This window comes from Lissotriton vulgaris, chromosome 1_1 (genome assembly GCF_964263255.1).
Source record: "Lissotriton vulgaris chromosome 1_1, aLisVul1.2, whole genome shotgun sequence".
Taxonomy (NCBI): Eukaryota; Metazoa; Chordata; class Amphibia; order Caudata; family Salamandridae; genus Lissotriton; species Lissotriton vulgaris.
In genome coordinates this window covers 2,106,019,294-2,106,043,677 of record NC_141685.1, presented here as the reverse complement: position 1 = coordinate 2,106,043,677, position 24,384 = coordinate 2,106,019,294, and the positions used below count along the sequence as shown (strand labels likewise).

The window sequence follows — 24,384 nt, the reverse complement described above, 5'->3', positions numbered from 1 at the left end:
GGTGGCGAGGTTGTCCAGCAGGGTGGTGGTGTTGCGGCCGTTGTTGTTCTCCAGGTGGAAGTTGAGGTCCCCGAGGAGGATGTAGTCAGCGGAGAGGAGAGCGTGCGGGCTGATGAAGTCGGCGATCTCTTCGCTGAATTGTGTGCGTGGTCCCGGGGGTCTGTAGATGAGGGTGCCTCTAAGGGTGGTCTTGGGGTCGGTGTGGATCTGGAATTGCAGGTGTTCGGCGGGTGTGAGCGTGTCGTCGGAGTTGCTCGTGACGCGGATGGTGTTCCTGTGGATGATGGCGATGCCTCCTCCGGTCTGGTTGCCGCGGTCCCTCCGGATAATATTGTAACCGTCTGGGATGGCGATGGCGATGTCGGGCGCTGAGGAGGCGTTCATCCATGTTTCCGTGAGGAAGGCGACGTCTGGTGATGTTGTGTCGAGGAGGTTCCAAAGCTAGACGGCGTGTCTGTGGACGGAGCGGGTGTTGAGCAGGATGCACTTGAGGTGGTTGCTGCTGGTTCTCGGCTTGGTGGGTGCGGTGCAGGTCCGGATGCAGGAGAACTTGCATGAGTGGCAGCTGAAGGGTCCGTGGGTGCGCCTCGGAGTGGCTCGGTAGCACCCGGGGATCCCGCCAGTGTCGAGTGCGATGAGTCCGGTGGCGTCGTAGGATAGTCGGGTCGTCTTCTGTCGGTGGGGGCCAGGGGTCCTGGCACTGGGCGCGGTCCAGGCGCAGACGGGCTTACCTTCGGCGCACAATCTGCGCGTCAACTCTGCGTGTACGCACGGTCGCCATTTATGGCGAAGTGCGAGGGAGGGAGGAGCAGCTGGGAGGCGGGAGCGGGGAGGGCATTGAAGGAAAAGGGGGCGTGGCCGCACGCAGGCGGCGGGAAGCAGGGGCACAGGGACAGGGAGGTGAACGGCACAGAGCAACAAAAATAGGAAACGGGCAATTTACACAACAATATGGGGGACAGTACAGAAGGATGTAAAATACCAAAGAAAACACACAATAATCAATCACGATCACGTTACTGGGGCGGGGTCGTCGGGGTGGTCTCAGCGAGGCTGAGGTCCGCAGCGGGGGAGGACCGCCCACGCTACAGCTGGTGGCCGTGCGGCGCGGGGCTGTCCTGGGTGTCACTTTATTAGTGAAGATGTTGGCGAGAGACCTGCTATCAAGGAAGATTATTTCAGTTACCGTGTACTTGCTGATTCCTTCGTTGTTCCTCATGATAACAAAGTTCAGCTTTGACTACAGTTTCACATTCTAGATGGCCAACTCTTACTTTCCACCTTCTCTTAACAACAATGTCTCCTTGGCCCCTAGGTTTAGACTTTAAACATTGCTCTTTCCTTCACTCCAGGATCTGCCATGAATTTGAGAAGTAAGAGTTCCCAGGATGAGCAATATGTTTGATTACAAAGCTAAGAATTGTTTTTGTAATGAGTTTGGAAATGCTCTTTTGTAAACTTTCTTGTTGATTCTTGGGTATGCTTGGGGTGCTTTAACATGACTGCAGTGCGTTTGGCTCTTCTACGTCAAAAATAATTAACTGATTTGGGGAAAGGAGTTTCTTGAGCTCTGAGGCGAGATAACGTTCTAAATTGGTTCTTCACAAATAACAGCGAGAAAGACTTTATGAAACATCAACTCCGTGCCTGAGTGCTTCTAAGTAACGTTTTATCCCATATAATTTCTTACAGTGTGCCAAATGAGGCAGATTTTATTTAAGGGCTGGGTAAGCATGCTGCTGCTTTTGTCTGAAGATGGCTGATGTGTACTGTCCTACTCTGACAGAAGCTGGGGAAGTTGACTGTATGAAGCAGTGGTGTAGGTTGGTGCATGGGATGATTGTCGAATTATCTGGTTGCAGTGGGGCTTATGGCTGCTGCTCCCTTCTGTTTCACCTGCCTTCAGGAGTCAACTGCTGGTCACCCCTCTCCCTTACGACCTCCTTCCAACAATAGGATGTACTTTTATAACCTGGATGCAGGATTAGATGCTGGTAGCCTCTTTTGGCTGTGCTGTAGTATGTCTAATGTATTGTTGTCACTCCACTTCACTTAATACTCTGACCAGCAAATGTATATTTCTGCTCTGACCCAGCTCTACTAAACGTGCCAGCAGCCCACTTCCTAAAGGACATTGTTGGATTATTGGATGAGTGAATGGCAGATGCTCATGGCAGCACTTTCAAAACACAGGAGTGATGGTGCATAGTAGGCTCTTAATTCGTATTAGCTGAAACTAATTTATAACTCCATCCCTGAACTTCGATTCCGTTCACTCTTACCACCCCTATTCAACCATCGAGATGTGTGCCTTTAAAATTGAAGCTTGCCTCTCCAGTTGAGCAAAGAGACCTGCAACTGTTGCATTTGTTCGCTTTAATACCCCTACAAAAAGGATTGTCAACCTGAATAATTTCAAAACAATTGAATCTATAAAATACTATAGACGAAGGGAGAATTGTAGTTACAGGTTACTTAATTTTCAATTAAACAAATCGTTTTTATAAAAGCGTGACTTTTTTATGTATGCGACTGCTTGTTTTTGCCACTCTTTCTTTGTGAATCTGAAAGATCTATATTTTTCTGCAGACTTTAACTTTGCCATGTACCCACCATCAATGATAGCTACTGGAAGTGTTGGTGCGGCAATCTGTGGGCTTCAGTTTGTTGATGAAGGAAGTGTATTGTCTGGCGATAGCCTAACAGAACTTCTGGCTAAGATCACAAACACAGAAGTGGTAAGTCTAGTGTGTTGTACTACATCACTTTTGTCTTATTTGTGTAGCATTCCATTTTCTATTTCTTGGGTTTGAGGGAAAGATCATGAATAAAGAATTTGGTGATTTTTCTTTAGTTTGTCGGTTTACATTGGTACTTGATATTCAATTTTCACTTGAATAATGTTTCATTTGAGTTTGCCAAACAAATCTAATCTGCACTGTTTTAGTTCTTTATGCCGCATTGTAATAAAAGTAGTTGGTTTATTATGAATTTATCTGTACGCTTCATTGATAGTCAGTAATCATTACTTTTCATTTTAGGATTGTCTTAAAGCTTGCCAAGAACAAATTGAATCAGTTCTCCTAAACAATCTAAGACAACAGCAACAACAACAAAGCAATCCATCTAAGACAGTGGAAGAACTGGACCAGGCCAGCACACCGACGGATGTTAGGGACATCAACTTGTGAGGATGCTAGCACAAAATCATCCTCTTTATTTTTGAATGAAATCTTTTTTATCTGCTCGCACATAGAACCTATTTAAAGCTATTTTAGGATAACATCTGAGTTATTAAATGCATTTGGTGTCTGATGTTCTACAGAAGGGAATCCCACAATATGTTTATTGCAGTCTGTATGCTTTTACGGCATTCACTCTTACTGATCTGTATACTCAAGCTAGCTAGGTAAATTTAAACATATTTTGTGGGATTACTTTAGTTTTGTGTAATGTTATGCGTGTACCCATTTTTAATTTAAGAAAGTGATTTGGTTCTTTCATGTGTTGAATGCAAAGAAATAGAGGAACGGTCTAAGAGGGTAATAGTGAACAAGGACTCCTATTGAACCATTTGGGATCTGGACGCGACATGTTCTCTATTTACCTCTTAGTTTGTTAGTGATTCTTGTTGGATCTTATAAAATAGGTTGTTTACTTGTGTGCCGTCAGTGGTAGCTGCTACCTAAGAATTGATTTTCCTAATTGTTACCAGTCTGAAACGTGCTTTCATCACTCCCACATATGTCCATATTGGTTCATTATAATTAATGCAGTACAATTGGCAAAATGGTATTCCTACATATCCAGGTGTGGACTGACCCATCCTATGGAAAGTATGTTCCGCATTTGGTGTAAAAGCAGTATTCAGCAACGATTCTTCCATAGATGCACATTTTTTTGTGAGCTACTTCCTTCAAACATGATGGTGATTTGTGACGTGGAAAACTATTACATAGAAAAAGTAGCAACCACTCTGTAGGTTTAGGACCTTAAGTGTCCTAATATCACTACCTGCCACCTTCCTCATTTGAGATCCCACGTTACGGTAACAGATTTTGATGTTAGGTGTATTGAAGACTATCATATCGGACAACGTTCTGTGTCTAAGGATCTTTTTTTCTTTTTACTTCTTCAAGTTTTGTATTATGCATACTCTCCTGAATCCTCTTTATTGAGAACTTCTTGTTCTTGGTTATTGCAGTATTTATGGTAAGGAATCTCTTCAGATGTTAAGAGAATGCAACCATTTAAATGTTTTCAAGCTCTTCAAATAATATGTTATGGGTCAAAGAAGTTAAAGGCACGAGGAACGTCTGGGAAGGTATGTGGTAAGGAAACGTCTCCATTTCCTTAGTCAAATGTGAAATATTAAGATGTTAATGGTATTGGTGAAATTGCCCATTCTCCTACCGGTTCTGTGAATTGTATTAAGAACAACTGCCCTGTCAAAGAAATGAGTCTATTCGCTGCAGAGCTCCACAGTTTGATGCCAACTGCAAAATCTCCTAAAATATCCTTTGTCATCCTTACAAGTGTCCGATAACCCAGCCTTCATTGAAACTCTCCTTGATAAACAAAGTCCCTTTGCTGATGGTTTCATGTTTGCCCCAAGAGCATGTTTGTTCAAATCATCCCTATGAGCCCTAAAGGTTGTCAAGAACTGAACGCTTGGTTGCCTCCGAGTCATACAAAATGAACTCTGTCACATCTGACTTCTAATCAGTTGATTGTGCCAGTGTTATGTGCCAGTGTTAAATACACTATTCTCTCATTTGTCAGAATAAGCACAATAGGGTGATATTTGTGTATGCTAGATTTAGGATTCAATATTTGTCAGACAAGATCTGGCAATGATATTCTGGCATATTACATGCGGTTATTTATTTGGAAAAAGCATTACATTCTGTGATAAGATAGGTTGCTTTAAGTCCTGGATTGTATGGTTTGATGCATTTTTCGATTTTTCATCGCCCCCCTCGGATGAGTATCCCTAAATAATGTCAAACGTTTTTGCTAACAAAAGAAAAGCCAGAAATGCTAAAATATGCATAACAACATTTCTTCTGGGTGGAGCAGGAATTATTTCGAAGTGTGGCTGTTTTCCTTTGTAAGAATTTGGGAGATACCACAAACTCGTAAATGTACCCAAAGTGATTGAAAGTAGGTAATAATCCAAAAACAAATTATGCCAATCCACATGGGTAGAACTGTGCGATTAATTCTGCCCAAGACCCATGCACGCCTTTAGAAAAAGCAAAAAGAGTTATGACTGAGGGCTGGCCTCTATTCAGCCTTAGCATTGCAAAAGACCGTTTTTTTTTCAGTGTTTTATTATTTTCTCTCCCCAGTAGCTAACTGGGTGATAGCCATAGCTGATTCACATGGTGCCTTACCAACAGCCATTCTTTCGGCTTGTATCAATTTTGATCTATTATTATGTCAAGCTCCTGATAGAGCCACCTTTAGTTGGCATACGTTTGGTACCAAAATGTCTATTACAGAGTGTCGCACTGTGGGTTGGGGGGGGAGCTGTCTGTACTGATTGAGCAGCGGTGTGACAGATCTTGCATGCCTTACAGTTATGTAAAAGTCCGTTTCTCAGACCTTCATAAATCAGGTCAGTTTTATGAGATCTGTAACGAAGTCCACTCATTCAAGTTGAATCTGTTTTTACCTTTAGCGTTCTTCTTTTTACATTACAAATATCTATTATTGGGGCCCGATTTTTCTGCACTCTCTCTGAGGATCGTTCTTTGACTGACAACCCTATATGCCCTTGTGGGCTAAGGTCGACATATACTACGTGAAGAATTAATCTGTGCGACTTTTTTGAAGTTGGAGACCTCTAAAAAGATTTTGAGGAGTCCACAGTCTAATTACCAGTTTCAGTTTTCATCAATTAATGTCATTCAAAAAGGGAAACCCACGACAAATTAGTTTCTGTTAAATACATGTATTATACCAGTTCACATGCAGTGATGTGTTAAAAAAATTGATTATGGTACCTACGACGCAGTACTCAAATCGAGAATTTATAATTACAACATAGATGATTGCAAGTCCTATTGGTCTTATGCGTAATTTGCAATGGTTCCCAAAAGGGTATTGCAAGTTGATCCACAGTCCCTAATTTTCAGGGTCTCTTAAGGACAAAGTCATCCGACTGATGCACCACACTGGTGTGAATCTCAAAGGGGGGGGTAGTACTGTCCCCCCAATTAACTCCCAAGAAGTGAACAACCTTATTTTGACAGTATCTTCTATGGCTACTGTCGTGCTTCATATTCCTGACGCATGTATTCAAGAGGTACCTCATTCATCTGTATTGTTTAGAATAGGTACTCCTCCGTGAGCAGTGAATACATTTGCTCTCACCTATGCTGCCAGATTTAATCAGCGTGCAGAAAGGAAAATATGGCCAGTAAAGCATAATTATTTTTGAAGAACTAAGAAACTGATGGCTTTATAGGAAGCATGTTGCTGAATACGATTACCAGTCATGGCTTTTGGTACCTTTTTTCCAGAGGACATCCTTTCCCATCGAAGATTGGATTTTGGATTTTTGTGTATTGGCTAAGGAATGGGAGATGCAGGAGGAAAAACAATTTGGTTTTGAGTGGACTACTTTGTGGTTCTATGGCATGTTCGGTCAGTGTTTGTTGGATGCATGTTTAATTCTAGGCTGTGTGTATTTGGTCTAGAGAATTGTAAAGCGAAGTAGGATGCCCCTACCATGTTTATCAAGGATTTTTGGAATCTTCCTCAGTGAGTATTTCATTGATGAGCAGTAACTTTTTATTTATTATCATTTGTCATCCGTTTGTTAAAATACTGTAGATGGCCCTTGTATCAAAGCTTCAATGTTGAGATTTCGCCCATAAAAATTGCAACGGTATGCTGTATTTGCAGCACATTTTCCCGGCACTGTCCTTATGAAACTTGTTGTGGGGACACAAGCGTACCGATAAACCTAAGCTTAAAGGGCCATGGCTTTAAAACATTCAAAAGTTTTTAGATGGGTAGGGCCTCTTCTGAAAGTGTATGACAAAGTATTGTAGTGTTTAAAGCTCAGATGGCAGAGCTTCGGCTTTCATATATATGGATGCTTTATAATTTGTTACCCACTTAATTAGGTGACTTTGAGCCAGAACAACACCCATTTTACATTTTTGAAAACAGCTGTTCAATTTCAGAATAGTCATTTTCTGAATGGACGGATTCTTATGTCGTATGTCTGAGTGTACGTGTTTTTGGTTTAAAAAAAATGTTATTAAGCTAGTGGGTGTTCATCAGAGAGTGAGAAGAACAGAACTACTGTGCTGCTTTTTGCTTGAAGCTCTTCACTCTGTGTTGATCTTTTGAAGTCTTTGCAGGCATCACACATACAGGAAATTCTTTACTTTCAGTTAAATACCAGTCGCACTTACTAGAAGATTGGCTACCCGACTGCCAGATTTTCAATAGTTTTACATTGTGTTTCCAGAGAAATATTGAAAATAAATTATTTGATTAAAGTGTATTAAACAGTGCTACGTAGAAAAGAAATCTACTTCAGAGAAAAGAGTGCTTCTAAAAAGTGGACCATAATCAAACTTCAGAATGGACCTTATTAGAAATGTATTGCTCAGTGTTCTAGGAACTTGCCACACCCAACATTAAAGTCAATATTTATTGAAACTTCTAAACCATGAACTAACCAGTGCTTTTAAGCTACCATTTTGCGAATTGGACTGCATCCATCACCAGCTTCTTCGAATTTATTTCATTCAGACATTTGAGGTGATGCTCTTTTGGAACATATAACTTTCTCTTCCTTGTCAATATCCAAAGTTCTGTCTGATTAAGCGCAAACCAAAACTGTTATCTGGGATAATGAACCAAGAATCTGTCTTAAGCTTCCAATTACCAATGTCGCTGTTTTTATTATTCCTGATGAGCCGCTTTATTATAAACCATTTTATACATATAGCACTTTTACAAAATGTATTATGGGATAAACAGACTGGTTTAGAACAGTTGTGGGGAGCAAAAATGTAGTACTATGTTTTGCCAAATTTTGTAAACTTTGTTGTCCTTCCGTCGTGAAGAAATTACAGGTCTCCCTTCTTTGAACCTCATGCTGCCTGAAGTGGGAATTCTTAAGAAGTAAAACAATTTTTAGTTTTGCATTACATATTAACTAGGCACATTATTAAACCATTCATAAATTCCTTCCCTTATGTGTTTTTTTTTTTTTTTTTTTTATAAATCACGTCACTAGTTCTTATGCTTAATCAGCTCCCACCTTGTTGGTTGTTCTGTTATCTTATGGCTGGCACCCTCTTTTTCTCTACAGAAGTACTATATTGGTGGATAACTTGTGCCAATATACTGTAATGATGTAGTAATATAGACAACTTGGACAGGAAATCCGAATCCTATTACTTTAAAAATTGTAGGACCGTCAGTCGGTAACTGTGGATTAAGAAACTGCAGTGAAAAGTATTTGTGGTAATATTCTCTCCAATCTTCATTCTCAACTAAATTTCTAGGTATGGAATTTGGTGATCACTTTTATTATAGAAGTTCTATTTTACAGACACCACTGTGCCCATTTCCATAAACTTTTTTCAGGAGACTGCCTATGTATCTATGTAAGCCCATTCATTAAGCAATTCCAACAAACCGATTATAACAAACAGATGAACATGACCCTTTGTAAGGTAGGCTGTAGCAGTTAAACATACTTCCTCTTCCGATGGTTTACACAGGGAGGATTCTTTTACATCATCTAAGTACACTGGAATCATGTGAGAAGTGGTAATTGCTAAATAAAACATCTTATATCAGACTTTGGTATCAGAATGCAGGAAGACCTTGAATTCCAGCATGGAGGCAAGGCTTTTCTGTCAGCAAAAATAAGATGCTTCATGAACATCCTATTTCTTTTACAGAAATTGGAGGCAATGTTATTTATATGAAAGTGTTGTTAAATGGATTCTTTATAGAAGAAGTAAAATGATGCCTACTTCCTTGCCTGAAGGAAAAGCAAAAACTCTGGTCTAGTCTGGACATCTTAAGGCTCAACTCACGGTAAAGTAGTGATTTACTGTACGCTGCTGACATTATCACCCTAAACTAAAACCTGCACGCAAACATTTTCTGAGGTATGCAGTAGAAATCCATCCTATCTACTCTGTGGACTCCCTTCTTGTGTCTACACAGCTCTCAGCACTGCCCCAAACGTTCATGACTTTGATTGCTACTTACCACAGCCATGAGGATCTGGTCTTCAAATCTCCCTCTCAGAATGTGTAATTAAGACGTCATTAATTTATCTTCATATAGTAATTTTTGCTGCAATTAAACTGAATGCTGCTCATTTTAGCTTTACCTAGCGAACAGTTTTCTGCAAATTTAAACACTGTATTGACTTTCCCACCTCTTACATAACGTTACTTCCTCTGTTCTGATCTGAGGCCAAGGACTATTAGATTAATATAGTTTAGGTCATTTTAAAATAAGGGACCCTCTCGTTGTTGGAATTTCTGTTGTTGGATTTGTCCTTTACTATTAAAAAAAAAAGTAATGCAGTGAACCAGCTGGTTTCAACCCACAGAGATTATTTTAACAATGGTTTTACAATTAGTGTGCAATTTTCATTCAGTTGGGTGCTCTCGCACAACTTTGTTTCCGTTCTATTTGACATCTTTCAACACTGCAACATATAAATCGTAAGGTTGTTTTATGACACAAGCACAGTAAACTTCAGACCTATGTCAGCAATAAAATTAATTCGGAGTACGGCAAGAGTACTTTGTGTACTGCTTAAAAACATCATTTTTAAAGACTTCTAATACCTGTTCATATTTGATTCCTAAAATGGATACTGGATAGCATTCCAGCTTGCCCAAGACAGATACCCCTACCAAGTTTAGTAAAACTCTGGTTTTAGACCTGTGGGCGAGCAGCTGAGCACAAACCTATATTGGAGCAATAATGCTTTATAAATATTTAAGATAGGCAGGATCCGTGCCCTCTGGGGCGTTGCACCACTTAAAATTTTACTTGAGACGTCAGAGGATGCTAGTGAATAAAGGAAGTTTTGCTAAAAGTAAGATCCAGGAATTTCAAATATGCTGAGCTAATGGCTATGTAATTCCCTGCAGTCCATTCAAAGCTTGGCATCACCCGCTGGGATGCTTCTCAATGTTTAGGATGGATAGGATATTTGGCTGGATGAAAAATGGATCAAAGAAGCAAGTCTGAGAATGAGTATATTGGAAAGCTGAAACTGAAGTCTTTAACACCTCCAAATATTTCAGACTAATTGACCGATCTTTTTCCATTCCATCGTTCAAAGCTCTTACTGCCTTTGAAGACCTCTAAATCTCCTACTCTTTCCAAAGCACACCTGATCTGTTCTGCCAAAAGCACTAACTTTTTTCGCAGAGTTCAGAATTCGCATGCTTACAAATATTTCATAATTCGCCTGTCAGTCCATTGCTCTACTCAGCAGTGTAGACATGCTTATAGTACAATGGTGTTTTAGCCTAATCACTTCATTGTGTTTCTTTACTGTAGCCATACCTCTTTTGTAATATAGCTTGGTTTAACTGTTTTCTCAGGATGAGTATTAATTCCCAGAAGGAGTTTGATTTTGTAAATTAATATTGTGGTAGTTTAGATTTACACTTTTCATCATGTGTAAGCAGGATTCTTAAGCTGCCTTATCAGGCTTGCCCAAACATGCAAGGACCTATTTGTGTGTATTCACTTTAGAATGTCAGCTTCGATGTTGTTCGACTAGACATCTGAGTATATTTATTTCTTAATTTACCTAGCAAGAGTACCAAATAATACGAGATAGTACTTTAAAGCCTACTGAGTAATTGGGACACCCCCCTATGCCATAAACAAGTAAGGCAAATTTATATTATATAGAGCTACTTAATATTGTTACAATGGGATAGTACATTTACCCATCACAAAAAAGTAACACAACACAAACAAATTTAAATATGGATGTGCGGCTTTATTAGGATGTGAATGCTAATAAAATGTGCTGGTCAATTCACTTCTATCGCCTACTGAATCAGATAGTACATTAACAATTGGTTTAAATAGTCCTAATCTGAGGTTCACGTTGGTAGCCTTTTTATCTTTAGGGGCCTTCAATGCAGTAACCTTTCACCTTTTGTAATAAAACTGTGATTCGATCTAAATACTTTAAAGTGCTTACACCTTGGCAGGTTTCTACCGCACAAATCTATGCAACTATCAGAACATCGGCAGTAGACTAAAATACTGTTCATCCCTGAGGTGTTGAAAACTACAATATAGATGAAGTAGAGCCTCCTTTGAGACCACACTGCCTGCAAAAGTCCAACTAAAGACTTGATTTATTTCAAGGATCTGTGAACTGTACCATTGGAAGTAGCATGTCAGTTGTCTTGATTAGTGAAGGTAAACTAACTTATTGGAGCACAGTGTGTAGACGGCAATAACATCTAGAGCCAATTCTACCATGAAGGCATCCCCGCCAAATTCTTTATCTATTTTTCATTCAATATCTTTGGGACAAAGTTTAACTTTGTCAAATGCACAATATAAGTTTTAGTGTCCGTGTCCTCCGGTTATATGCAGAGTTGCAGTCTTTTAGCCTGGTCATTGTAATCTATTGTTCAAAGATCAATCTTGTCTGCGCCCATCTTTTCCGCAAACTGGGTTTTTCTTTTTAAATTTTGCCCATATATATTACTGTTCTTCTTATTCATTACATTTATTAGAGTTCCCCCTCCCCCCTTCTTCTACTCTTTAGACCACAAAATCGGTTCACATCAAACAAAGTACTCCAATTGCATCAGCTTTTACTACCATCTGAGGGAGAGAGAGAAAAGACCTCATTGATCCATAGCCTCTCCACCCGTCTAAACTTCACCAACCTCCCTACATGCCCATGCAATTAGAATCAATCTGGGACTCACATCATAGACTAAATGGACTCCCTAAAATTGAAAGACCCCTGTACAACCGCAAACAATTTTGCTAATGATACTGCCTTTAAAGTAATGTAAAGTAAGCTCTCTGGAGAGAGTACTGTAGACTGTACAGGAGTTTTTGTTTGCCACCCTTAAGTTGAAGAGGTGCCTTTTTACCACACAAAGCTAAGACTTTCCTATTTGCATGCTGTTTCTATCATTAATATTATCATTAATATCTAGTCAGATAAGTGATTTGAACTTGCATGGCGTCAGTGGAAAAGTTGAGTGGCTTCAGTCTCAAAGATTAAAACCATGCAGTACTTTATCATGTAAACCCATGTTGTACATGACCCTAGCTGACTGGTTCTGCCGCCCCACACAAAACCTTGTAGGGGGGAGGAAGATGAAGAAAACATAGACACTGGACATGAGTCTGAGATTGCAAAAGGTATAGAACTTTGTAATAGAAGCCTCTGGGCTTCTCTTTTCCGGACTGCATGCAACAGCCATATCTCAAAGTACCTCTCAGTAGTTTGTAAACTTTAGCAATATCTAATTGCGTATGGCTCAGATTTGCATAAAACAGGTCCATTCAGTTGCTGAAATGACACAGAATTGTCAACACACATGCAGTAAATCCCTACATCTGCATCTTCTACTAGGATACCAGGTGGGCACATACCTATTTTTAAAAATTTTCGTTGCTTTTTTCATGGAGCTATTGAAGTATAGGTTTGAATAAATGCACCTGCAAAGTCCTGGAGAAGAAAGAGGTATGAAAGACTATTTTCAAGTGAACTGTGATCAGTAAAGTGGTCTGTGTTCTTCAGTGATGTATCATACCCTTTGTGGCTAAGAAGCCCTTTTTTAGGCAGGCTTAGGCAATTTAGAATATTACAATTTCTACTTACTCAATTGAAAGGAAGGTATGACACCAGTTGGATGCTGAAAGCGCATTGGAATTCTTCTTTGAAGAGAAATGCGCATCAAGTGCCCAGAGGCTATTGTTGTACAATGAAAGCTTACTTGTTACATTCCGCAATGTGTCCTGTATTCTGGACATTAAAAAGTTTGTGAATCCTGGGGATCAAACAGTATCTTCAAAAGTTGTTATCATTTTAAGTACAGCAGTAGATAAATTTTGTCCAAACTTAACATTTTAATTCTTGAGGGATCCCACCTCAGGCAGTTGAAGATTTGAATGGATTGCATGTATGAAAGCTTCACAGTGCTTGTGGGTGCCTACTTACAGGTAAGTAACTAATTGAATTGTGGTGTAGCTGGAGATATTAATGTTATTTAGGATGTCATTCCTGTATCAACATTCCAGACTAAGTGTCTGAAAAAGTGTATGTACTGTTTGATGTTGCAGAAAGAGCTCAATACCATACGGCTTACACAGTGATAATGGTAAACCTCAAAGATGGTAATTTGTTACTGATGCAAAAACTGCGTTTCTGAGGTAAAGGGCCCAAGAATAATTTTTTTTGCACAGTTCTTTTAATAGTTGGCGCACTGAAACTTGTTAGTTTCAAGTCATTTATTTGAGTTCAAAAAGGAGATGCACTTCAGACAGAACATGCTACTTGAAGAAAATACATTTTATGGACAAAGAATTGCAAGTTTGGCCAAAAAAATGTAGAAAATTGATTGACTTTTGTTTTTGTATTTTTTTTGCGCTGCTAAAAAGCTATGATTTGTTTCATTTTTTCACATTCACAATACCTTGCTGTATTGTGTCACCTAGTGTGTGCTGCTATTTTATAAACATTTTATAATATATTATTTTACTGCCTTAGGTTTCAGATCCTGAATTAGATGCTTACATGGAGTTGAATTGAATAAATTGATTTACTGGAAATGCCCTTTTATATTTTTTCTAATGTTTCTTTTTTCTGATTACAATCTGTCATGATGGTATACTTACCTCAGGTTACTGGACAAAATACTTGGTTGCCATTGACACAATACCTCACAACTTACAGTTCCTATTGGGGGGGGGCTCATGTAGTCATGTGTTCGAAGGAAGAAGTATGTGTTTTGTATGTACATGCGGTCACAAATGCTGCGGAGACTCCCTATAAGCCTTAACCGTTACCCTGGTGGAAAACACATTGTAACGTAAATATCCAAACAAGACTGTTTAATAAATGTGCCAGCAAAAACATCATTATGAGTGAAAAGGTCCATAAACCCTGCAGACATGCTTTTTAACATTTGCACACACTTTGACTGATATGCCACCACAGAATGTGGTCGATACATTTGTGTCCTAAAAACTGGACTTTCTGACATGTTCCTGTATGAAAGCCGAGCATAGTTGATTGGGTGATGGGCGATCACAGGATTCATGCCTTTAAAATACAAATAAAAAAGATGTATCTATGAAAATATGCTGCTGCTTTAATTGTGTGCTGCAGTAAATAAATCTGAGGATAATTTGTATTGCAATAAGAAATGGATGATCACATCCATTTTTCTGCAACCTTCAGTAAGTGGTGGGTTGTCGAAACTGATTTTCAAAAGCAAACATTCTTCCCACTTTAAAATATGAAGTTAGTTTTTAGAATCTTTCATATGAACATTTGTGAAAAGTGTTGCCCCATTTGTAATATTAGAAACGTGCCTTACAAGTATATATTATGTTTCTGAAGTCTAAGCAGCATAGTAGTTTGATTTTCCGGATATTTCTCAAATCGGAACAAGCTAGTACTTTTGGTCTTTTGTTTCATGTTGCAATGTTTATCTTGCCCAGATATTTGAGATCCTTAAGATTCTTTTATAGTTGCTGGCTTCTAGATTGAATGTAATCCCCCCTCCCCCCCCCAAAAACACCCCCGTTTCAGGTACCCAGTAAATCACCTGGTCACTGGAAGTTTTTCCATTATGTACCTCATTCTCAGTTGCACAAAATCTTTACTTTTGCTTTCTTGGTTGCTTTATTGAGTGAGATACCATATCGAGCTAATGTTGTTCACTCACAAAGTGCTCTTTAAGTGGTGTGGTTATTTGGTCAAAGGAACATGGTGAATATAAACATTTAAGTAAAACAAAAGAAAGTAAGATTGTTGTCGTGGTTGGGCCTATTACATTGTAGTTTAGGTTGTTAATTGAATGTTTCCATCTGTTCAATGCTGTGACCCTTTTTTAATAAACAATTTTGGATAGTTCTATAGATTGTGACTTGCAGTGTGGTTTAAAGGAATTAGGTTTGAATTATAGACAATAAACTTACCTTGACCAAAATGTCTTGTCTGTGTGTTTTTTAAGCATTGTGAGAAATATTGTAGTTTCATACGTTTTTACACATTTGTGTTTTTGTGCCCTTGCCGTTATCCAAAAATCTGCCAGTTACTATTTTTTTGTTAAATATTAATTTTTTGGCATTTACAGATATGTACTACAGTGAACAAATGGTTCATAATAAACACAACAGTTACACAGATATTTGTAAATACTACTCTATCTCAATGATAATTAGCACATGTGGCTGATGGGAAGGTGTTGGTCAGTATGTGCAGGTCATTGCCCTGTCTACCAACCAGAATCACTCGTCATAAGTTGGGGTGGTTGGCAGACCAAGACAGCAACCACCAGTGGGGAACCTCAAGCACATAAAGCTCGAGCAATGTTTCAATCAGGTGCCAGAAGAAACCAACTAAGCATGATCTGGACTACCCGGGACACCAGGGAGAGTCAAGTAGAAGTGCAATAACACCATAATACAATCTAGCAGTCTGTGAGAACGCGGAGGAGAATGAGGGGCTACTGATCAGCAGCAGTGCAGAACCAGCTGCTTCCCGGGACAGCAAACGGCCACCCTCCATGCTGTAGAAAGGAATAGCATTTATGTATGGGCTTCACATCTGTCCTTTAGATTAAGCATGTACATGTCTCAGTGTCGACGCCCCCTCACTCTAGTCTTGCGTCATGGCGTCCACTTCAGCAGCCGCCCAATGGAGCACGACCCTGAGCCAACAATCACCGATGGCTGCTCCGCCTTCCAGGACATGGCTATTAGCTGCATGAAAAGAACCATTGCGAGATGAACACATTTAATTTGAGCAATATTTGGGCCTGGCTGGTTTAATCTATGTATCTTATACCACTTGAGGAGATTCTTAGAAACTCTAGTGTTCATGATCACCAATATGCAGATGATACCCAATTCTACCTGAAGATTTCCTACATGTATAACTTCCCTCTACTTTCCAACAGGATTCAGAAAAAAACATCATTGCCCAACAGTGGCTCAATGTTTTGCCTACTTTCTGGATGTTCTAACCAATCATGAATAAAAAACAATGGTTTTATGGAAAATGCAGAGTAATGGATTACTTAATCTTCCGGATTTGTATACTTTACGATATCACTCATCCTATTCAAACAGACCAATGGGAAGGAATGGTCTGACCAAATTGGGGTTGTCCAGTGGTGTCAACCAGAAATCAATGGATTATAATTGCCCACCTTGTGGTACAGAGACTGATGATTTAGACTTCCAGAAACTAACGTGAACTGCGGCAATTACTGCGTTTGCTGTGGGCTCGTATGCTTGCTTAGGTGGAACCTTTCCAGTTGGAAGGTTTAAAACAACGGCTGTGCCATTTGATGCTGCATTGCGGACAGGTGGACAAACCTGTTTATAAACTGGAACTAGCAATTACTGAACTTACATCTATAGGGTTTGTATGAGGGTTATATGCTTTAAAGGACTCATTCCTCATGATATAATCATCGACAGAGGAAGGATTTTCTTTAAATTCGATCCTTACATCTTTATTCATGCTTATTAAAACTCTATGGGCCAGATGTATCAAAGGGTTTTACCCATTCTGTGTCTATGGGAAAATGTATTCATACATATGGCCCTAAGTTGTAAATCACATTGGCATTGAAAATTAGTTTAAAATGTGATAAGATACCAACAGAGATAATAATTTTGCGGATTGTTATATTCATTTGTTGTTATGTTAATTGCTTCCAAATTCATTTGATCTGAACAAGACCATTTGGTGATGAATAGATTCTATTATCTTATTCCTGGCCCTCATATGATAGTTTATCCCCCAAATATTCTAGTCCCTTTCAGCACAGAAGAAGGTCCATCTGAGGACCTAAGCGGAACAGAAAATTGTAGTTGAGGTTATTCTGGGAAAACCTGTTCTGTAGTAAAAAGTAGTTTAAGACCCAACACGTTTACGCTACAACAGTTATTCTGGCAGTGTGTTGTATAGTTTCCTGTTCGAAAAAACTGGGGTATGTGTAAGGAGAGGATTACAGATTCGTGAGTTTAGCCGAAATGCCAGTTCCGAAGACAAGAGAAGTGGTGTGAGAACCAATAGGGTTGTTCAAATATTGTGCTTGTATGTGATGCTAATGATGGTTATTAAAAGTCTGTTTTAATGTTTGCTGTAGACTAAAAGTTGTTGATTGAAGTGATCGGTCCGAAGTGGCCTAAGATCCTGGGATATACAACTAAAGGTGGTCTCGGTGTGGCATACGCCGAGTACGTTTGTTTGTTGTTTTGAGGGTGCTGTACATGAGACGTCATCAGTACCACCAGAGAAGGAAACTTTGTGAGAGCATGGGACTGTAACGTCGTTAGGATATTTCTCAAGTGCACAGAGATAAATTATAAGGATTTTTCAGGTGAAATTGCTGTGGCTGAGATTTTGCTTAGGATTGGATGAATACTTCTTGGTTGTGTAGAGATCTATAATTTCTTTTAGTGGAGCAGATACAAATTTGTTTGTGTTCAGTAGTTTGTTTGAAATCTGATCTGAAGAAGCTGACTGTAAAGGGAGGATCATTTGCTGCGTGGACTTTGACTTTACAGAGATGGGATAGGTCGGATGGAGTGGAGCCGCGCTGGGATTGGTTGCTAGCGTCAGAGGAAAGCAGTGCAGTGATTGGAAGCTAGAGCAATAATAAGAGTGCATTTTTCTTAAAACAAAATGGGAAAATTGTGAAGGATATTAAAATAATTTGACTAGAAAACATCCTAAAGGGGTTTAAAAACATTGATACAAGGGGATGTGCCTGTGCCTACGAGAGGGAGTGCCGGTGGCACCGGAAGGCACATCTGCACTGTACATGTTTTTAGAGAAAGGATAGCACACATGTACATGGTTAGAACATTGGATGAAATATACTGAAAAGGATGGACCGTTAACTTTTCTTCAATATGCTACCTTTAATGTATGAATTCTTGAAAATTTAATGAGACATATTAATGATATTAGGCCATTACCTAGACCTATGCAATTTGAAGCTCTCGAAGAATTGGGGACATGTGGCCCGTCCGAAAGAAATGAAGAAATATCAAGCCTGATCTAAAAAATACACTAAATTGATATGCAGAGGCTAAGTGGGACTCCCAATGAAAAATGTGGAGATAGGACATTTCAGAAGGAGCACAAATGTATCCTGCAATGGTTGCAGATAAGGGGAGGGAGGAAAATGTAGAGAAAAGAAAAAAACGCTCAAGCTCTCAAGTTAACTGAGGAGAGTGGAGATTAAATAGATGATGAGTTATTGAGCACATTATTAATGAATTGACCTCCACCATATAATGAAGAACAGCCAGAATCAGTACAAATCCCTTTGTGGAGATTCAATCGGACACATATGTCATGCCAAATAGTGTAAATTCTGTAAATCTTTTTGACTGAAGAGCCAACACAGAGAGGAGCAGGAATTAATAACTCTCTGATGCCCGTTCTGTACCTCTAACCATAGGACCTGTGGTTCCTTTATGTCAGAAAGGCATGGGAGGACAGTAAATACATATGTTAACCATTCCTACTGGTGTAGGAAGAGCTCATGAATCCATTAAGGGACAAATTAATTCAAATTTGGTATTTCCCAGTGAAGGTTCTTTTCAGCAGGGGAATGAATCAGGAGTTAGTGAAGGGACGGTTCGAACATCTGTACCCCTAAATCAAGAAAGATCAAAATCATTAATTGGAACTGCAGAAAGGATTATGGAAACTCAGAGTAGAGGACCACAGGTTCCCACAGCTAGAGCTTTACTAATGGGAGGCGAGGTTCTAAACCATTTGTCCCTCTACCATCAGAAGCAGCTAGTGGGGGATCTCAAGAGGGTATGTTAATTCAAAGAGTAGGACACACCCCAGACGAAATCGAAGGTTGGATTAAGGAGCTAGCACCTACTTTTGATAAGGTGCAAGGCAGGAAATTTTGGACATAGCTAAATTGAATGTGGAATTTAAAGAGATCATTTTGGAAACTATTAAATCGAGGCATGTGGGCCGCTAAATTCTTGTCTTGTGCATAGATCGCTGCCTAGTGTTGGGTCCGGATGATTGCACCTTGCTGTCCTGGAAGAGTCTTTGAAGTATCACGAGATAGGTGGCTCCTCCCCTGGACTACAGTGCGCATGGCCATCATCTCCATCCTCAGATTGTTTTTTTTCCACTATTGGGTTCGGATGTGTTCTGTGACTCTCGTTTGGAACCTATAGGAAAAACTTGATTTCTTCAGGCCAGAAGGCCTCTTTAAGCATCGGTATTGTACTTCGTTCGGTTCTGAGTTAACTTATCCGGTTTCCCGGATACTTGAGCACGTGTGCTCCCAGCTTTTTAGGCCCGAACGAAGATTGACACCGACGATGGAATTCCAGGCCCCGTTTAAACGTTGCCCAGTCTGTAACGCGAAGTACCCTCTCTCAGACGTGCACGAAATTCAGGTCGGAAGAGGCGCTCGCTCTTCGACGTGAGGTGAGACTACCGGCGCGGAGGGCGTCGGATGTGGAGGATATCTCCGAGGCTGGGGACGACGAGGGCGTCCAAGAGGAGGAACCGGAGCACTTCTCCGACCCGGCCTCCTGTCAAGAATCATACTACGGAGAAGAGGTAGACGATGAGAACATCGAAGACGATGAAGCCGTCGAGGTAAGAGACGACGGTATTGCCATTGGGACCAGCAGAGGGCGGCTCCAGTGATGAGCAAGACCCAACCGAAGCTTCGGGGGTTGAAAGTGACACTGTCTTGTCAAACGCTCAGGTCGAAGCATCGCCAGAAGGCCTTAGCCAAGATCTTTTTACTCATTCTACAGCCCCACAACCTGGCTCGGCTAAGAATATTTCAGAGCCTTCGGTGGGTACACCTTCGAAAACGAAACTGACTAAAGACAAACCGAAACTGGTCAAACCAGTATTCGTTTCGCAAAGCCTCGTTCCATCGGATCCTAAGAAGGCTCGGAGTGTCATTGTCCCTTCCGGGTCCCAAACGGGTGTCAACCCGAAGATCGGTACATCCAAAAGGGTGCCAAAGGCCAAACGAGACGGAGCGACATCGTCTAAGGCTGCCCCCGGGGCGGTGGACACTGAAGACCGACTTGAGTCGCAGCCGCCCCTCAGTACGAATGCATACAAGTTGATGCTGGTGAAGGTTCTCAAAGACCAGCACAAAATGGCCGCGTTGGAACGTGACGCATCAAGCCGCGGCCATTTTGGGAATCCCAGCGCAACGACTGGATCTAAGTTGGCGATGGCCGTGAAAACAGTCAAACAGCCATCGGGGCCTCCACCTATAGTTTTTGGACTGCCTCCGACTGCACGACCTAAAACGCCTAAGCTGGCACAGGGCACCGACCCCGGGAAAACGGTGTCAAAACTTAAGGGGCCGACCGCACTCCTGAAGGCGTCGGTTCCAGTCAACCTTCTTCTGAAAGCTCAAAAAAGTTGTACATTGACTCTGCAACCGGAAGACTCACCCTTTTCAAGCGGAAGATCTTGCCGGAGAAGCCAATGGAATCCTGTCAAATTCCACTTAAAAGGAAAAGAGACTCTGCTTCCTCGCCGGTTCTTTTTGAGTCTGTGGGGCCTTATGGACAAGCCTTTACACATTCCCCCACACGCACTGAAGATGGTGAGGGGGATGACCAAAATGACGAGCAGTTCAACTATCCTGATGACTCTAATCAGGATGACTCGCAGGATGTGCTCGACAATCAAGGCACGGCGGACACCCAGTGTTACCAAGTAAAGTCACCCCCCACAGAGGATACTGCGGCGTTCAACGCTCTAATTGAAAGGGCAGCGTTGAACCATGATGTGGTCATGCATGCAGACCCAGTTGAGGAGGACTTTCTGTTTGATACCTTCTCTACGTCGGACAGATCAGTGAAGACGCTGCCGATGCTGAAGGGTGTCCTTAAGCACGCCAATTACATTTTCAAGGACACAACCAGAGCAAGGGTGATGAACCCACGTATTGAAAAGAAATACAGGCCTGCTCCTGTGGACCCTACGTATATAAGGGGTCAATTGCCATTGGACTCTTTGGTGGTCTCCAATGCCCGGAAGAGGGCGAACTCACAAACAAGTGGTGATGCTCCTCCCCCAGACAAAGAATCTAAAGTATTAGAAGCCTCTGGGAAGCGGGTTGCTGCGCAGGCAGTGAATATTTGTAGAATAGCCAATACACAAGCTCTACTGGCTAGATACGATAGGGCTCACTATGATACACTAGAGCAATTGTTGCAACACTTGCCTGATGCATATAGAGAGGGGGCGGAAATGTTGATTCAGGAAGGGAAACTGATATCAAAAGCTTCTATCAAGTGTGCCCTAGATTCAGCAGACACTGCAGCCAGGGCCATTAACACTAGTGTAATGCTAAGGAGGCAGGCATGGTTACGAATTTCAGGATTTAAGCCAGAAATACAAACGAGTTTGCTCAATCACCCCGTTAACCCAGATTTCTGGTTTGGGCCTGACGTTGACACGATTCTTGAAAAGATCAAGAAGGACACCGAGACGGCTAAGTCTATGGGGGCCTTGCAGTCTCAACAGTTCAGAGGGGGTTCTTTTCGTCGCTCAGGTAGTATAGGACCGTCAAGGGGGCAAACATCTCAGCAAACACAATACAGTAAAGGTGGTTCACAGACCACCTTTAACAAAAACAATAGAGGTGGATACCATGGTAACAGCACCAAAGGCAGAGAACGTGGAAATAATAGCACCAGGTCCTCAGCAAATACCAAACCGTGACGTCTTGTCACTGCCCCCGGACCATATAACACCGGTCGGGGGACGTCTCCAGCAGTTCCTGCCAGTCTGGGAAGGCATTACCACAGACAGGTGGGTGAGGCAACTTATCCAGTACGGGTATTGTTTAGAAGAGACATCCACTCCACCCGACATACCACCAAGACACCATCCTATGTCCGCAGAGCACTTAACCTTATTACAGCAGGAAGTGGCCAGCATGCTGCAAAAAGGGGAGATAGAACTAGTCCCTCTAGAGGAGCACGGAGCAGGTGTGTACTCTCTCTATTTCTTAGTCCCAAAGAAGGACGGGTCTCTCAGACCCATTCTGGATCTGAGACCCTTGAACCAATACATCCTTTCAGAACATTTCCACATGCTGACTCTGCAGCAGGTCCTGCCATTGCTCAGTCAGGGGGATTTCCAGGCAACTCTGGATCTGAAGGATACATATTTCCATATACCCATACATCAGGCACACAGGAAATACCTCAGGTTCACTATACAGAACAAGCATTACCAGTTCACGGTGCTACCCTTTGGAGTGACCACTGCTCCCAGAGTGTTCACCAAGTGCTTGGCGACAGTGCCGGCACACCTTCGGAGACAACGCATTCATGTCTAACCTTACCTGGACGACTGGCTTGTGCAAGCAAAGTCGGCCAAGCAGTGCGCCAGCCACGTGTCCCGCACAATACATCTTCTGCACAGTTTGGGATTTTCTCTGAACTATCCCAAGTTGCATCTTCAACCCGCTCAAGTACAGCAGTACCTGGGAGCGATGTTGGACACTGTGACAGCTACAGCCCAGCCAAACTCAGTGCGAATCGACAGCATGCAACTGCTGATTTGCAAATTCAGACCACAACACTCACTACAGGCGCGAGTGTTTCTGCAGTTGATAGGCATGATGGCCTCCTGCATATTCATAGTCCCACACGCGAGACTGCACATGCGTCCGCTCCAAGAGTGTTAAGCACGACAGTGGAATCGGGCTCAAAGACAATTGAAAGACCTAGTGTTGGTGACCGGTCGTGCGTACAACTCTCTGCATTGGTGGAATCCATGCAACCTTTGCAAGGGACGACCGTTCCAAGAGCCTGTACCACAAGTGGTGCTCACGGCGGACGCATCCCTCCTGGGGTGGGGGGCGCATCTCCTTCATTACACGGTGCAGGGACTATGGTCAGATCAACAGAAGAAGATGCACATCAATCTGCTGGAATTGATTGCAATCTTCATGGCAATGAAGGCTTTCAAGATACATATGTGCAACAAGGTCGTGTTGATCCGGACGGACAACATGACGGCCATGTATTACATTCAGAAGCAGGGAGGTACTCACTCTCCACAGTTGTCACACATGGCACAAAGCATGTGGAAGTGGGCCATTCAGAGGAACATTTTCCTCATTGTGGAGCACCTTCCAGGCCAGGACAACCAGATGGCGGATCTGCTCAGCAGGCACAGCCATCAGGTGCACGAGTGTGAGATTCATCCTTCGGTGTTGCAACCGTATTTCCAGCAGTGGGGACATCCAGAAATCGATTTGTTCGCCACAAACGAGAACGCAAAATGCCCAAACTTCGCCGCCAGGTTCCCTCACCCGCGGTCTCAGGGCAATGCGATATGGATGAACTTGTCCGGCAGATTTGCGTATGCTTTTCTGCCAGCCCTGCTCATACCTGTGGTGGCACGGAACCTCAGGCAGAACTCCATGACTCTCATCCTGGTTGCTCCAACGTGGGCGAGGCAAGCATGCGTGGTGCCTCATCAAAGACTGCGTCTTACACCCAGCCTTCTCACTCAGAGCCATGGCGAGGTTCAGCACCCAAATCCGCAACAGTTAAACCTTGCGATATGGCTCCTGAAGTCATAGAATTTGGGTATCTGAATCTGCCTCCTGATTGTATGGACATCATTAAGGAGGCAAGACGGCCTACCACTGGGGCCTGCTATGCTGCCAAATGGAAACGTTTTGTCATTTACTGTTCCAACCATGACATAAACCCGCTAGATGCATTAACACAGAACATTATTTGTTACCTGTTACATTTATACAGATGCAATCTGGCATACAGTTCTATACGTATTCATTTGGCGGCAATAGCGGCTTACTTGCAGAACAGGCAACACCTTTCACTGTTCAGAGTGCCAGCCATAAAGGCTTTTATGGAAGGACTCAAACGAGTCATTCCACCAAGAAGACCACCTTCACCGGTCTGGAATCTTAATATAGTTTTGACCAGACTGATGGGACCTCCTTTCGAACCTCTCCACTCTTGTGAGATACAGTTCCTAACTTGGAAGGTTGCCTTCTTAGTAGCGATGACGTCGCTGAGACGGGTTAGCGGGCTGCAAACCCTAACCATTCAAGAACCTTTTATACAGGTTCACGCAAA

At 41.8% G+C, this 24,384-nt stretch overlaps 1 protein-coding gene across 1 annotated transcript in view; it reads left to right on the top strand.

The window, feature by feature from the left end:
* The window catches only part of CCND2 (cyclin D2), a 90,345-nt gene extending 82,898 nt beyond the window's left edge, over positions 1 to 7,447 (top strand). Inside the window, exons 4-5 of the mRNA XM_086921430.1 lie at positions 2,590 to 2,738; positions 3,042 to 7,447. Of these exons, the coding sequence (XP_086777556.1) occupies positions 2,590 to 2,738; positions 3,042 to 3,191 (299 nt within the window). The 3' untranslated portion in view covers positions 3,192 to 7,447. The remainder of the gene's footprint in view (positions 1 to 2,589; positions 2,739 to 3,041) is intronic.
* The last annotated feature ends 16,937 nt before the right edge of the window (positions 7,448 to 24,384 follow it).